Raw genomic sequence first — 17,316 nt, 5'->3', positions numbered from 1 at the left:
TACTCTTACGCTACAAAAGTTATTTTAGGAAGACTTTGAAAATATTGTGTTTTAAGAAAATAAAATATTTTATTTAATGTTTTTATTATATTCAAATAGCTATAATTTTACTTTAAACGAATGTTTTAAACTTCAAAATTTAATTTAAATAATGAAATATGTGTTTCCACTTACATATTACATTTTTACGGATTTCAAAATTTTCGAAAAAAAAAATGACTAAAATACCCATGTAAGGTAGAAATAAATTTTTATTGTTTTTGGATAGGAAAATGGTCCATATCTTTTCAAAACACGATTTTAGTTACTGTCGATCACAAGGGAGGTAAGAAAACTTATACGAAAGCCTTACGAGGTTTCGGTCAACATTCAGGGTAAAGAATGTCTGATGAGACTTTGCGACGGTTGTCACGGGCTCGATGGGAGTTTCAGGTCGTGACAGATTTTTATTTCGAACAATGAAAAAATGTAATTTTTAAAAGTTAAAGCCTAATTGTACCTTAATCACTGCTTTCTTGTCTACCTTCTTCTTCTTTTCTATGATTAGTTACTCAAAAATGGTTTTCTCTTCTGATTGTTTTTTTAATTAAACGTGTCTTTAAAACTGACTTAAACTTCCTCTCTCCAACGCGATAATGTAACCGGTTTTTCTTTAAATGTGTGATTATATAAACTAACACTAACAAAACTAATATATTGCCAAAAGGTCCCTATCTCAAAACTATTCCAATATAAAATCAAATATTTTATAAGTAATTTGAATAAAGGATTTATTTATCAAATCAAAGATTTTATAAATATACTATTGTACTTATAATTGGGGTTGGGGTATTACATTATCTTTCCTTGTGCTCAATTTGCACCTAACTCCTCTTTTCACAAAGTAATTTGTCTCCTTAGGATTCTTCTCGGGTGCTTCCTTCTAATTTCCAGATAATTTTGGTCTTTGCCTTCAGACATAAAAATAGGTGCCCTTGTGAAAGAAAATTGTGAGAACAATAATACTAGTGTGTCAGTTTTTGTTCAATTCATATTTTCTTTATTGGGACAGGAGACAAGAAGGACAATGATGGACGAGAGTAGGCCCATAATTCAGTCCTACTTTGTCAGTTTTTCTTCAATTCACATTTGCATTATTGTGAAACAGCTTCAAGGGAAGTTACTTTACAGCTTCTGCGACGACTTTGAATTGAGTTAGCGACTTTTAATTCTTATTTGCTTCATAATTCTTGGATTCTCTTCTCATGGAAATCATCTGCTTGTTGCTGTATTGCTACTGTTTTTCTTGACTGTGCTTGTTTCTCAAATTTAACGAAGAGCTTCTTGAGTATTTTCTGTGTATAACATAAATATTCAAATACAAGTCAACATTTCCCAAGTTTTCGTTTAATCTTACAGTATCAGCAGATTGATTACTTTAATCTTAGTTTTCTTGCTTAATTCTAGAATCCCTATTAGCCTCTTTTTTTTCTCTATTTTTTACCTGCTTTATAATTGGTTTACACATTCTTGCATACCCACATGATGTTTGAGTAAGTCATGGTATTAGATAATTTCTGGTCCGATAGGTGTGAAAGATAGGAAGTGAGGTCAATAATGGAGAATTCTATCAGACATGATGATCCAATTACTGCCCCACAATAACCTTGGATTCTTCTGGGGTGCTTTCTTTTCTATTATATATATTAGCTTAGATGATTGTGTCTAAAAGAAAAATGAAGCAGTATTCACCCCCACTTTTTCATCTTTTATTTGATTCCTATTTGCTGTATTTTAAAGCAGCTTCAAGGGAAGTGACCTCGAAAGCAACACCATGACTTGCATTGACTTGCCCACTTTTAATTAATACATTAATTCTTTCTCTTGTCATTATATAGGATTGTGTAAGGAGATGTGGTTATTGTTGTTTTCTTGATAGGAGATCATTGCTTCACTAAACTTAGTGGCTATACATAGTAATCTGATATGACTATTGAGTGGAAAACCAATCAAAAAACTATAATAATCAGGTTGCTTCAGTGGAAACCGCTGATTCGAGTATGGTGAATGCTGAAGCTCCATCAAACACTTATAAAATGGAGTAAAGTTTAGATTATAACCTATTTCATTCTGTGCATAAGCAAACTTTTGTTATCAGTAACAAGAGAAGAATTGTTCAGTTTCTTGGTTGAACTAATTCTCTTCTTAAATTATAAATTTTTATTAATGTAGTAAGTCTATTGATGCAGAATATTTGAAAGCGCATCTGTCAAATTCATGTTTGCTTAAGGACAATAATGGAGGAGTGGAGAGTACGACAAGGGGCCCCACGATTCAGTCCTACTTTGTCAGTTTTTCTTCAATTCACATTTGCATTACTGTGAAACAACTTCGAGGAAAGTGAATTTACAATTTGTGCGACGACTTTGCATTGACTTGCCAGCTTCTAATTCTTTTAGCTTCACAATTCATTAATTCTCTTCTCACGAAAATCATCTGCTTGTTGTTCCTATATTTCTTGAGTGTGTTAACTTCCCAAATTTAACAAAGACGTTGTAAAGATACAAGTATCATTTCACAGCCTCACTGAACCAGGTAATTTTTTTTTATAAATTCATCATCTTGCCTTCACCGTAATTATTTTGGTTCTTTGTTTTGTGTCATGCTTCCAATTATTTTCTTTAATTTATGTTTCTATTCATATTCCTTTTCTTTTTTGCTTAATTAGGTTGAAAATAATTTAAATTTTGCATTGAGTTGCCAAGTTTATTTCTTTTTAGCTTTATATTGAACTTTTTAATATAGAATTGAGTTCGTGTTTTCTGGAATCTTAGATTCGTCATCTTTCCTTCCACGGAGATCATCTGTTTGTTGCTGCTATATTTCTTGGCTGTACTTGTTTCCCAAATTTAATAAATACCTTGTGAGGATAATACTATCAGCTTACAGTCTCCCTTTCAGTCTCCCTGAACAGGTAAACTGTTTATGCTTGTGTGATTTACGTTTATATTTGGTAGAGAGTAGGACAAGTGGCCCCATAATTCAGTCCTACTTTGTCAGCTTTTCTTCAATTCACATTTGCATTATTGTGAAACGGCTTCAAGGAAAGTTACCTCACAACTTCTGCTATGACTTTGCATTGACTTGCCCAATTTTAATTCTTTTTAGCTTCACAATTCATTGATTTTCTTCTCACAGAGATCATCTGCTTGTTGCTGTTATTTTTCTTCACTGTGCTTGTTTCCCAAAATTTATTAAAGACCTTTTGAAGATAGAAGTATCAATTCACTGCCTCACTGAACTAGGTAAGCTGTCTATGCTTATGATTTGTTTTCATCTTTGATAACATTAATTAATCAGATTCTTACCTTATAACACAAACCCATCTTAACATAAGTTCCATATAAATATCCATCTTGCCCACTTTTCAATAGTTCATGTTCTTTATAATTCATTTTCTTCTCATAAAGGATAATTTTGAAGATCTTGATTTCTTGACAAATTTGCAAGGAGAAGTGGGTTTCCGTCATTCACAAACTCAACCGAGACCCTGTAAGGATAGAGCTTAATTGGCTCACTTGACCAGGTAATTAACCCATAAAATATATCTCTGGGCTCATATTCTTTGGAATCTTAAACTTATAACATAAATTCATCATCTTTCCTTCCACATAATTACTTTGCTTCTTTGTTCTCTTAATTAGGTGAAAAATAATCATAGTGAGTGAAAACTGAAAAGGAATAGTTCTGAAACTTTAGCAGATTAAATTTTCACTTTTATTTACACTACTAATTTTCCTAATTAATTTTATGCCAGTTTGTTTCTTCTGCCTAAGAAGTTTGTGTTTAACAAAGAGCCAAGGAGGTTTGTGGATCATTTTAATTGACCTTTGGGATTCATCTTTCCAAATAATTTGAAGAAAAAACCAGGTATCTTGAATGTCATTCAACTCTCTATTTTATTCCCACAATTATTTAAATGTCTTTTGGGAATATATATATATATATATATTGATGTGTTCACAAACTTTCTTGTTTTAATTATCTTATCAAAAAGATATATCACAAGCTTCCTTACTTATATATAGATTATATTAATCCACAATTGAAAATTTTTAGGACTGTTCAAAAAAATTAATTAATAATTTTTGGGGTCTCTGATGTTTATTGTTATTGCAAATTGGATTCTGTTTTTCGATTTCCTCTTTGAGTAATGCTGTAATTAATATTCAATAATTTGTGATGGTCATCTACAGGGGAAATGGGGAAATAAATCATGATTAGCCAAAGTACCATGAAACTTATAAATTTGTGATTCTTTACTTAAATCCCATAAGTAGCCTAAGTTGCCTCCGCCCCTTTAAAATATATAAAACCCTCATTGAATTGAGACAAAGAAAGAAAAATCAGTAAACAAGTTGGGCATTTCATCTTACTTTGGTTTCCTGCAGAGTCCTCATTGCATTGACTTGCCTACATTTTCTTAGTATTCATAGGGATCTCTTTTTCATAAAAGATTTTGCAAGCAGAGACATCTGATTTTGCTCTTTTCTTCACAAATTTTGGAAGGAGATATTATTAATCTTCCCTTCTTCCACAAATTTAATCAGTACTCTCTCAGGATAGGAGAAGTACCAACTCATTGCCTCACTTATCCAGGTAATTGAACTGTCTACTCCTTTATATTATAATTTTTAATCTTTTGAATCATATGCCTTCTAACATAATTTCATCATTTTTCGATATTTTTGGTCCTTTCTTTGACATGCTTTCATTTCTTAATTAGGCTGAAATAATTGTAGTGAGTAAAAAATAGGAATAATTTCAAAAACTTTAGTGAATAAGATTTTCATCTTTATAACTCTACTGCTTTTCGTTCTTTTAACTAGTACTGATTCCTGTTTTTTTTTTTTCAGTACAGCAGCTATTTTCCACAAAAAAAAAAATTGTAACAAGGAGCCAAAGGAATTAATTTGCGACTCATCTACTTGACATCTGCTCTTCATCTTTCCAAATAATTTGAAGAAGAAACCAGGTGTTTTTTATCGTCATTCTCAGTTTGTTCTTGCAATTATTTTTCAAATGTCTTTATGAGATATATTGTTGTTTTTAAAAGTTTTCTTGTTTTAATTATCAAAATAAAAGATATATTATTCCTTACTAATGGTTAGATTATAGAATCCACAATTGAAAATTTACAAATATGAATACAGTAAAACAATTTACTCAAAAAATAAAGAAATTGAATAATTCATCAAGGAGGTTGAAAAAAATAATTACCAGATAATAATAAATAAAGGAGGACATAATACATATATAGAATAAATTGAATAATTCAAAGAGATAAACAAAAAGAATAAATTAACTTTCGATGATGGAATCGGGATGAGGAAATATAGAAACTAAACATGAGTAGACAAAATGCATGGGAAAAAAAGGATTAAATTAATTAAGTAACATTAGTCTCTAACTAAAATGTACCAAGAGAGTCGAAAGGTTTACAGCTCATATTTATAAGGCTAAAATTAGAAGTAATTATATAAGGTAAATTTTGAATTTTGAATGTAAATTGTTGACGAACAATTAAATTAGTAATAAGTATGAAAAAATCAAATTACAGTAATTATTAAAAAAACAAATTAATAGAAATAATAGCCAATAAAAGCTATGTGAAACAATTAGAAAGGAATGCAAGGAAATCAATGCAAATTTTAATATTATAAAGTTTTTCTTTTGTTTGAGTTATGCTAGCAATTCATTTAGGCAAATAATTAGAAATTCTTACCGAATCTAATTTAAATTTATATTAAATGTGTAAAATGTATAAATGGAAATAATCAAATGTAGTAAATTTAGTTTTCCAATATTAAAATTACATCCTGCATTGATTAATTGATACATAACAATTATTTAATATATATACATTGCTACAACAAATTTGACTTAAGACATCATATATTTAAAATGTGTTCTTAAAATATTTTTAATAACACTTTTTTTATACATTTTAGAACACTTTTGTAGATTTAACTTTACTATATAAATTTTTAGATACATTATGAATAAAATGTAACCATAGAAATTGCATACACTAATAAAGACTGCACTTTTTCATATTGTTACTAGATGTGAAAAAAATGAAACTAAAAGTTTAAATAACTGCACTTTTTAAAATTTCACTATACAAAAAATATATGTTGCTTAAAGAAATGTGATTAAAACTCAATTTTATTGTAGTGCGTGTTAGAAAAATGCACTATCAATATAAAATCGTTTCCTTTTTTTTTATCAAAAATTTTGTCATTTATATATTTATATTAGATTGATTCTTTATTTACCTCATTCTTTTATCAATGTTGTAATAATCAAAGCTAGGAACCATATATAGATATAATATATTCAAGAATTTGCTATGGTTCTATAAGGGGAAAATGAATAATATATATAAATATATATATATGAATAGTGTTAAAACTGTAATTATTATACTCAAAGATTATGGAAAAACTTCTTGTTTCTAATAATGTTTTCAAAAACATTATTTTTTTTTCTTTAGAAGAATTGGTGAAAATTTTTTATTTAGTAACATTTTTTTCTAATATATTCTATATTATATGAAAAATGTAGAATTTTAATATAGGGAGGGACTAACTTACGTCATATGGAGACGTAATTTATGTTGGTTTATTACACTACAGGGAATGGCTTATATGGAGCTTATAGGGCCAATTTTTGAAGTGATAAAGTGCTCTGGTGGTTCAATCTGTAGATGCATACATCATCACCGGAAACTTGAAGAACATATGAATGATCTTTGTAGAGAAGTGGATAATTTAAATGATCAAGAGAAAGACCTCGTATTGAAAAAGGAAGCAGAGATTCGTAAAGGAAAAGTGGTGAAGAAACAAGTGGAGAACTGGTTTAAAGCTGTAGAAAAGGTAAACATTGAAATGGAAAAAATTCAAACCAAGTTCGGTGCTGTTTCATACTTCTTCCGTGGTCGTCTTGGAAAATTTGTTTGTAAAATGATTGCAAGGGTACAGGAAATTCAGCGAGAAGGTATTTTCCCTGACGGTGTGGCAGTTGATGGGCCTCCAACCCCCGGAGTGATGTTACCAACACCAAAACTAGAAGGTCAAATCGCTGTAAAAGAGCAAATTTGGGAGTATTTGATGAGTGATGAGGTTAAAATGATTGGAGTATGTGGAATGGGTGGCATAGGGAAAACTAGCATCATGAAGGATATCAATAATCAATTGTTGGAGCATAAGCGGTTTGATCATGTGATATGGGTCACCGTATCAAAAAAATTGAATATTTTCAAATTGCAAAAACATATTGCAGAAAGTTTGAAACAATCTCTTCCAAAAGACGAATCGCAACGAGCAACACAATTAAAAAATATTTTGGAGGAAAAGAAGTATGTGTTGATTATAGATGATGTTTGGAGATGGTTTGATCTATCAAATGTGGGAATTTCTGAACCAACACTAGGTAAGGAAAGAAAAGTTGTACTCACTAGTAGATTGATTCATGTCTGTGAGTCTATGGGTTGTGAGGTGGTCCAAGTGCAACGGCTTTCAGAGAATGAGTCCACGAACTTATTCAGAGATCATGTGGGGCCTAGAGTTGCACAAGATCAAAATTTAAAAGACATTGTTGACAAAATTGTTAAGAAATGTGACGGTTTACCACTTAGCATTGTGACGATAGCCAGGAGCATGAAGGGGGTACATGATATTTGTGAGTGGAGGAATGCACTAAATGAATTAAAGAAGCATCAAGGAATGGAAATTGAAATAATAAACTGTTTGAAGTTCAGTTATGATTGTTTGGGAGATCCAAATTTCCAAAATTGTTTTTTATATTGCTCCTTGTATCCTGAAGATTATGAAATCAACAAAGTGAACTTAATTGAAAATTGGATAGATGAGGGACTCCTTGACGGCTTTGAGACTAGACAAGAAATGTATGATAAAGGCTATAGCATTTTAAATAAGCTTGCAAATAGTTGCTTGTTAGAGAGAGGTACAGTTTTTGGTAGAGAAACAGTTAAGATGCATGATGCTTTCAGAGAGATGGCATTGTTTCTTAAAAGTCGTCAGTTTGTGGTGAAGGAACCACCAAATGAGCATAAATGGACAGAGAGTGTTGAGAAGGTTTCCTTAATGGATTATCCAAACTTAAAAATTCCTCCTCACATATCACCTGAATGCCCTAATTTGTCAACCATGATATTACATGAATGTGGCTTAAGAACGATTCCAGAATCTTTCTTTAAGCACATGCTTGGACTAAAAGTTCTAGATCTTTCTGGTAATGAAATTGTGGATCTACCCAAGTCCATCTCTAACATGGAAAATCTCAATGCATTGATACTTTCTAATTGTGACAAGTTACAATATGTGCCTTCCCTAGCAAAGCTCAAAGCTTTGAGAAAGTTGGACATTTCATGTACAAGAATTGAAGAGGTTCCTCCTGGTATAGAAATGTTAGAAAACCTCAGATATCTTTGTTTGTGGTCAGAGAATCTAAAAGAGCTACCAGTAGGAATATTTTCAAAGATTTCTCATATCCAATGTTTAATAATAAAAGGGTTGCATCTAATGGGAGAAGAAGTAGGCAAATTGAGGAAGCTTGAGTATGTTTCATGTTCATTTTGTGATATGCAAGAGTTTAAGAAATATGCAGAGTCTACACAAGGTAAATGGCCTACATATTTCTATTTTCAAGTGGGACCTCTTGTGGATATTTATATTGGAGATTCCCCAAATTTCAAAGAAATTGAGAAAAAAGTTGAATTCACAAATTTGGAGATAGAGAGGTGTGACGATATAGTGCTCCCAAATGACCTTCATACTTTACATTTTAAGGGGTGTAATGATTTCAAATGTCTAAGCAATATTCTTTTGTTTCCTGAGGCAACTGACTTGAAGATATGTCAAATTGAGGAGTGTGAAGGGATAGAATATGTGGTTGACTTGTCATTATCGTCTTGCAATGCACTTCACAACATGGAGGAGTTAACCCTCGGGAAATTGCGCAACTTGCGTGAAGTTGTGAGAATAGGAGGAGCGGTTGAAATTGAATCTACCTCTCATGCTCCAACACCACCTGCCTTCTTCTCTTCTCTTAAAACATTGTATCTGTATTCTTGTTCGAAGATTAAGAAGTTGTTTCCAGTGGAGCTATCGGAGGGCCTCCAAAACTTAGAAGAAATTACAGTCCATTATTGTGAAGAAATGGAAGAAATAATAGCATCAGAAGAAGAAAAGGAAGAAAATCACAAAGGAGAAGGAACAACATTTATTCTTCCCAAATTAAAATCATTAGAGTTGTGTTCCTTACCAAAATTGAAAAGCATTTCCAGTGGTGGACTTTTGATTCCTGCAGATTCTCTCCAAAATCTCAAGATATTGGATTGTCCAGAAGTAAAGAGGATCCCTTTGTCTCTTCGACGTGTTGAAAATGGACAACCATCTCCTCCTCTAAAAACCTTCTGTGTAGGCCCGGGGGAATGGTGGGAATCCGTGGAATGGGATCATCCTGATGCTAAGGATGTCCTTTCTCCCTGTGTTACCTTGGTCTCTTATACCGTTCCTGGCTATGCCCTTATGTTTGTTGACGAAAATCCCAATGCCTGGTAAATTACTCCTGTTGCTTCTTGTTAAAACTGCAAACATTCCGAGTTTATGTTCATCCTCATTCTTTTTTTATTTTTATTCATTTATCTCATTGGCAAATAATTGCTAAATAATTTTATCAATGACAGCAATATCATGTGAACCTTTAATCAACAAATTTTGAAGGACTGCTGCAACATCAAGCCACTAGACTCGGTATAGTGTTTACTCCTGAATTTTTTTTTGTTCTTCATATTTGGTCATTTTCTTAATTAGAATCTTGAATTGGGGCCTCATTTGATATTTGGATTAATTATTTTGTTTCATATTATGTTTCACATTATTCTTACTTCTGCTTCTTAATTTTCTTTCCCTGAAACCTATAAATTAACAATTAAAAAAGTTTATTAAAATGTAAAAGTACATATTAATACTTACATACATAAATATATATATATACACAAATATATATTTATATATATTCATATATGAAACAAAGAAGGAACGTGAAGAACACTGTGGTAGCTGCTGCCCTATGCCTAATAGGCCAAGAACAGGGAGCTTAGTGGGTATCTGGGGCAGGAAGCAGGGGAGGTGGTTTTTGCTTTTTAGTGTGATGAAGAGCAGAGTGACTGGTGCTTGTTAATGGCTGTACAGATAAAGTTTGTAAACTAAGGTTTTCATGGGATGATCATGAGATGTGTCCTATTGCTAGGAAGGGATTGGGGCAGGTTCGATAAGTGGTTCACCCCAGGTGCAACCTGGCGGAGTTGGGATTATAGATGTTTGAGGCAGCATGCACCAAGGATTGGGGTCTGTCCATCCTTGAGTGCTGCTGCACTGCTGCCCATAAAGGGTAGCTTTTGTAATGCTATTATAGAAATGAGATCATATATTTGCCTTTCATATATATATATATATATATATATAATAATGTTAGAACTTGTATTGCATTTTGACAATTTACTTCTTTTTCAACCAAATTTTATTTTCTTTGCTTTTTTGTTTTTACTAAAATATAATTTTGAAAAATTAAAATTAAATAGTAAAAAAATCAAAAATAATAACAACAAGATAGAAATAATAAACGAATCCATTTCTTTGAAATAATAAACAAATATTTTTAATTGTTGTCTGCTTGCCAAGAATAGAGGGTTTTCTCATCCAAATCATGGTGGAAACCTTACTTTTTTACTAATCTTGAGCTAAGAGATGATTAAAAGTTCTCAATTTGCTACAGGCATTGATATTATGGGAGGGAGGCAGGCCGGTTGAGCTTGCTGATGATTTCATTAAGAGTGTCCTGCTATCTATCAGATGTGCGATGATGCATCCACATTGGTCTTTTATGTCTACAACAGCTTGCTGAGGACAGACCAACTATGTAATCTGTGATTCTGATGTTGGGAAGTGAATTGTCTCAACCCAAACAACATGATTTTTTTTTTTTTGGTTCCTGAATTGTCCCCCTGAAATGGATTCTTCATCTGGCAAGCGTGGATCTTTCTCGAAGAATGAAATAACTACATCAATGTTAGAGGTTCGTTAGGGAGTTGATTCCTCATATCTCTCGTGCTACAAACTCTCTTTATATATCGTTCATGAGACTGTGCCTTGTGTTATGTTATTAAGCTAGGAGAGACAGGGGAGGGGAACAAGGATGTGAGGAACAGCAGGCTTTCGGAGGAAGTGCTGCCAAATTCTGGTTGAGCAGCTTTCTGACTCCTCTTGCCTCAGGACATGAAGAAAAGAGGAACAGCAGGCAAAGCTATGGTTTGATGGACCCAGTTATCCAGGTCCTGTTGTCTCGCTGTTCATTTCTTTAGCTTTGTTTTTTGCTTCGGACTGTTTGATCTTTAGCTATGGACCCTTTTAAGTGGTGCTATGGTTTGTGGCTGTTTTATTTTCCTTGTCTAAAGTTAGTCACGCGAACTTGGGACAATGGTTTAGAAAACCATGCTTGACGAGATCTAGAGTTTCAGTTATTTCTTTGTTACAACTCTGGTTTTTAGGAGAAAAGCAGAGAGCTTTGTTTTGTTTGGATAGATCAGTCAGAAGTCTTCAGCAAACAGCTTAAAGACTTTGATTGACATGGTGGCTTAGTGTTAATAAGATCGCTTTTCAATAAAAAATAATGAAGTGATTGTATTCCCAGTTGATGCTTAGGACTTGTGCTTCTAATGGAAATGCCTAACGGTCAGAAATGGCTGATGAATTGGAAAAAATTTAATAGAAGTCGACCACATTATCTTATAATTAAGAAATACAAATTATCTGGAATCTCAATTTTTATAAATTGTTTTCTGCTGCATTTTGTGTACAGTTCATTGATGAAGAGTCATTCAATCACATCATCTTATGAAAAGAACGCATGATCTACCCACCTGGTATTTCTATTTGTATTTTATATGTCAACCATACAAAATGTCTCAAATAGAAATCATTGATCACAAGACTTGTTCTGAACCAAATTGATGATACAAGACTACACATGGAATGCAGAAAGCCTAGCTTGGATGCTTTTTTCCATTTGCTTCAAGAGACTACCGTGACAGATATGGACTTTGTAGTTCAAACGAGAATCGTGATGGTACTCAACTTTCCCTTTTTAAAGGATTCAAGCTTGAATTCCCTAAAGAAGTAGTGGTTGCGCCTTTTGGTTTGTAATTTGATTGATTGCAGACAATTTCAATCAGAAGGGCAGAATCTATATGTTAAGAGTATCTGCTTCAGAATCAGGTATGAGTCTACATTTTCTCTTGTTTTCATTGTATTTTTTTTTGGTTCATGTATGCTTTTATTTATCAAATTTCATTACACAGAATTGAAAGATAATCCTAGGATGAAGCTTGCTGCAGTGATTGTAACACTACTGTGCTGTGCTTTTAGGCTGTTTATAGTCAGTTATTACATCAACACGCAGTTTTCTCAAAAGAGTAAATTAGATTCTTTGCCATTTCATTTGAAAATTTTTTTTTTCCAGAAAATAAGTAGTCTCCAATGCCCATTGGTGTGGAAAAAGAGTTTTTAATGAAGCAAATGGCTGGGATATGTGGTTTTGTGTGATCTCAGAAACCACATCAGGTTTTTGTTCAGTTATCTGGCTCAATCAAAATGCATAAGAACCTAGCATATGTTACGGTGAATGCCAAGCCTATTTGACTGTTGTTTCAGAGAAATAGAAAACAATAAAGAAAATGATCAAGAAAATCAAGGACAGGATGAAGACATGGAGCTTCCAATATTTGAGCTTGCTATCACAGCTTGTGCTGCTGATAGCTTTTGTATGGACAACAGGCTAGGGGAAGGTGGTTTTGGAACTGTTTATAAGGTAAAAGTTGCATCATATTATTGAAGTTACTTTAAGTACAGAGAATTTATCTTTATTATCAAAGCTCATTAAAAAATGTTGTTTTCCAGGGGACACTAGCAAATAGACAAGGAATTGCTGTGAAGAATCTTCGAAGAGTTTTGGACAAGGATTGAACATGTTTAAAAATGAAGTAAAATTGATTGCCAAGCTTCAGCATCAGAATGTTGTAAGTCTTCTTGGGTGCTGCATTCATGGAGAGGAAAGACTGTTGGTTTATGAGTGCATGCTTAACAGAAACCTTGACTCATCCATTTTTGGTCTGAATCATTCAAAACCTTTCAATTTAATTTGGTTTATAGCTTCTCTTATCATATATTTTTCCTACCTTTTACACATGAAGAGAATACTTACCAATTTCCAGATCAAATAAGAAGTCAAGGACTGAATTGGTCTAAGCGTTTGCAAATTATCTGCAGCATTACTAGGGGACTACTCTAAGAATTATACAGAGAGATCCCAAAGCTAGTAACATTCTGCTTGATAGTGAGATGAATTTGGCCTGGCTAGAACTTTTGGAGGACACCAATCTGAAGGGAACAATAAAAGTTTGGTTGGAACTTAGTAAAACTTAGTAAGTGTCACTTTATTTTCATAATGTCTACAAATCCTCATATATTTATTGCTTTTGATGATATTCTGCAGACAGCACCAGAATATGCTATTGATTGACTTTTTTCAGTAAAATCAGATGTCTTTAGCATTGGTATATTATTTCTGGAGATAATAAATGGGAAGAAAAATAGAGGGCTTTACCATCCAACTATAGTGGCAACCTTGTTGAACATGTCAGCTTCAGAAGATATTATTATATTCAAATTTTTGTTGCTTATCTTGGACTGATAAAACCTAAAAGGGTTTCAATTTGCTACAGGAATGGAGATTATGGAAAGAAGGCAGTCCTTTAGAACTTGTTGAAGAATGCTTAGGAGAGTGCTGCAATCTTTTAGCAATGATACAATGCATCCATATTAGTCTTTTATGTGTACAATGGCATCTGAGGATTGGCTAAGTATGTCATCTGTGCTTCCTGATGTTGGGAAGTGAAATTGAACTGCTACAACCCAAGCAACCTGACTTTTTGTTTTAGAAAAGTCCACTTGAAGAAGAATCTTCATCAGACAAGCATGTATCTTCTTCGACAAATGAAATGACTTTGTCAGTACCAGAAGCTTGATAATTGATTATATGATATTGATCAATATGTTTTGAACCTTATGCTTTGATACCAGTGGTTTAATCCCAGTTTGAGCTTAGCGCCCTGCAAGTGCCTACTTGTGGGTGATGTTTATATTTGCTTCGCAGAGGCATTAACAAGATAACCGCACTGAAGCTTCATATAAATCAGAAATAAGAAATCTGTGCAATCTTATCAGTTGTAAATTGTTTAGATTTCTTTTGTCCTGCGCGTTTTTAGATGTTTCATTGAGGAAGAGTCATTTAATGCTCACATCATAACAAAAATAAAATTGCATGATAAGCCATCACTTATTTGTATTAGCTACCTGAACTTAATAGAATGCTGAAATGTAATCATTGATAATGTTATCCATGATCTTGTTGCCTGTCCTATGTCAAGTTCTTTTGCCTTTAATGTCATATATGTGTAGCACTCCGTACCCTCGTATAATAATTAACATAACAGTCTCGATAAGACGAAGGAATAATTAATGCGAGTTTATGTGTTAAAGAGTGATAAAGGAGTAAAGGAATGCTCCAAAGTAAAATATTTTGTACACATGAAAATAATAATAAAATAATAATATTTTCGTAAAAAATGAATTAAGGCGTTAAAAGGTGATTTGAAAGTGAAACAAGACATAATAATATATTTCGGGACGAGAGAAGACAAGTAAAAAATTTTAAAATAAAATAATATTAAAATATTATTCATAATAATAATAATAAATAAATAAATAAATAAAATGAAATGAATAAAGAAAAGATGAATAATGAAAGGGTAGGATGGGTGGAAAATTAAGCATGATTTTTTTTTTTTTACTTTACTTTGATCACATGGGAGAAAAAGAAAAAAAGATAAAATAAATAGAACAAAGGTGGAGTGGGCAGCCACACATGTGGCAAATAAATTAGTTAAGAAAATATATATTTTTTTTAGTGATGAATTAAGTTAGTAGGGGCCGGCCACATGAAGAGAAGAAATGATGATGATGATGATGATGATGTCGGCAAAGGATGAGAAAAAGAAGGAAAGGAAAGAGAAATAAAAGAGATGACAAGGAGAGAGATAAAGGAAAAAAAAATCTGGAAAGTGGCCAGCCAAAGAAAGAAGAAGAAAGAAAGAAAAAAAGGTGACCGGCAGTGAAAGAGGGAAAGGAGGAAGCCATTTATGGAGTAAAAATAAAAGGGAGAAAGAAGCTAATTTTTGAGAGAGGAAAGAAAGAGCTGTGCAGCTGATTTTGAGAGGGGAAAACAAGGGTGTTGACTGCTGGAATTTGGAGGAAGGAAAACAGAAAGAGCTGGGTTGTGGTGGCTGGCGGAAAAAGAGAGAGAGCTAACTAACGGTGGAAGTAGAGAGGGAACTTTAAGCCGCCGGTGATGTGAGGGGGAAAGAGAGCTTGTGATGTCCATCGGTGCTGGTTCATGAGAAGGCCGGCTGGAACAAGGTGGAAGAGAAAGGACAAGAGAAGAAAGGTGGAGATTTGGGCCACTCAGCCCATATTGGTAAAAATTGCTTTGCTCTTTTTTTTGGATTTGTTATGAAATTGGATTATTTGGAGGTTAGTCTATCTTGTTTAGTTAAATTTAGATTGTTGGTGATATGAATTAAATTAAATTGTTTTAATACAATATTTAAAAATTATTTTATGATATCTCATAGGATTAAAGCAAAGAAGAAAATATGAGATGAATGAATAATGTTTTAAATATAGTTAAGAAATTTTAAAATAGTTCATTGTGAGGAATTATTGTTGTCGGAGGAATTTATTTACATAAATTAGTTGGAAGTGTTAAGTTACATGTTATATTAATTGGAAGAAATAAGGAGGAATAATGTGGATGAAAATTGAAAAATGATTGAGTAGATTTGAAATGATTGTGGTTGCCGTAAATATGATTAATATTATAAAAATATTAAGATGGGTTTGGGTGGAAGTTACTTCGAAAGGTTAAAGTGAGCACTAAATATATTGAGTTTGAATTGTTGCTAGGAAAGCTTGTATTGATGACATGCCGAACAAAGTGAGATGTGATCGGCAAGTAGGAATAATTATAGACACGTAAGAATCAATAGTGATGTAATATCCCGTTTTTGTGAGGTGAGTAGGGGGTGTCAATTTTAAAATTTTCGTAAATATATATATACCTATACGTATAATTTATTTTAAACGCGAAAATTATGGATAGCATGTGCTGGTAACAATCTTAGAAAATTGTGGTTGCAAATTATGTTTAGAAATCGTTTTGAATATATATATGTATAAATTATATGTAAAGAGTTTTAAAAATCGAGAAACAAGCCCTTCGCATTGTTTTGCATCAAAATATGCGCCTTATATTTGTGCAGTGTGCAGTCATGGTTATATTACTTATCCACCATAAAAATTATTGTTTTGAAGTTCATGCATAAATTCATTTTGAGAAAATGATAGATTTTATCATACCTTATGTTGAATGCTTTGGAAATAATTTTGAAACGAGATTTCAAGGACATAAAGTAATTTCTAAAATGGTTTTATAAACCGAGAGATTCGACAATAGGCCGACTGTCACTTCGGTTAAGTGTGACCCTCGTGCACTAGTGAGCTCTAGCTAGAGGACTTTTGGGTTGCCGACGAGCGGTTAGATGTGGTGGGGACCACGGCCTGTGATATATGTATGCATGGCTAGGCCACCAGATGATTACGCGGTTACGACCGCTTGATTCTCCGATGTCGGCCAACATCGTTGAGACTGCCATGGCATGTGGGATTCGGTGGAGCGAGGCTTCCGAAGGTTATTATGTGGTAGCGGGACCACAGATTTTATTTGATTTCCTACTCGAGACAAAAATCTCTTTGGGTTTTCAGACTTTTATTTCTTACATGGTGAAAACAAAATTATACGGTTTCTTGCAGTTTTTCCCCTGGATTTATTGTTATATGAACTTTACGCTCGCATGTGAGGTGATTTGCGAACTGTGTATAACCCTGGTTACTATTTGGTTTCGCGGGAGCTTGTCCAACTTTATTGATTTGATTTGAGTATTACATGAGATAATTTCGACTGCAAAGATCTTTTATGAACACGAGGTTTAAAACGATATTTTACTGATTTAGTTTGAAAATGGTTATTAACATTCTCGCTGCACAAAAGTTTATTTATTTGATTTGATATACAATA

At 32.8% G+C, this 17,316-nt stretch overlaps 1 protein-coding gene across 4 annotated transcripts; it reads left to right on the top strand.

Annotated features, from left to right (window-relative positions):
* The first annotated feature begins 2,817 nt into the window (after positions 1–2,817).
* On the top strand, positions 2,818–14,188 carry LOC18593753 (putative disease resistance protein At4g10780). Of its 4 annotated transcripts, none has more exons than XM_088807971.1 (16): positions 2,818–2,953; positions 3,178–3,284; positions 3,490–3,565; positions 3,797–3,909; positions 4,549–4,638; positions 4,896–5,014; positions 6,678–9,622; positions 9,752–9,818; positions 10,843–11,142; positions 11,235–11,398; positions 11,926–11,989; positions 12,105–12,192; positions 12,285–12,341; positions 12,586–12,933; positions 13,023–13,546; positions 13,847–14,188. In XM_088807971.1, exons 7-8 carry the CDS (start codon positions 6,681–6,683, stop codon positions 9,762–9,764), a joined length of 2,955 nt encoding a protein of 984 aa, XP_088664097.1. In that variant the 5' UTR covers positions 2,818–2,953; positions 3,178–3,284; positions 3,490–3,565; positions 3,797–3,909; positions 4,549–4,638; positions 4,896–5,014; positions 6,678–6,680; the 3' UTR covers positions 9,765–9,818; positions 10,843–11,142; positions 11,235–11,398; positions 11,926–11,989; positions 12,105–12,192; positions 12,285–12,341; positions 12,586–12,933; positions 13,023–13,546; positions 13,847–14,188. The 4 variants fall into 4 exon arrangements, with proteins under 4 accessions (XP_088664097.1, XP_088664098.1, XP_088664099.1 ...); XM_088807972.1 differs by having other exon boundaries at positions 12,105–12,341; positions 13,023–13,141; positions 13,392–13,546; XM_088807973.1 differs by having other exon boundaries at positions 11,239–11,398; positions 12,105–12,341.
* Positions 14,189–17,316: the final 3,128 nt, after the last annotated feature.

The sequence above is a fragment of the Theobroma cacao genome, chromosome 7 (assembly GCF_053813885.1).
Source record: "Theobroma cacao isolate CCN51 chromosome 7, ASM5381388v1, whole genome shotgun sequence".
Taxonomy (NCBI): domain Eukaryota; kingdom Viridiplantae; phylum Streptophyta; class Magnoliopsida; order Malvales; family Malvaceae; genus Theobroma; species Theobroma cacao.
The sequence above is the reverse complement of the archived record's forward strand: the minus strand, read 5'-3'. Positions and strand labels throughout refer to the sequence as shown.

Coding starts and splice junctions, on each gene's coding strand:
- LOC18593753 (XM_088807973.1), top strand. CDS start 6,681: ATGGCTTATATGGAGCTTATAGGGCCAATTTTTGAAGTGATAAAGTGC.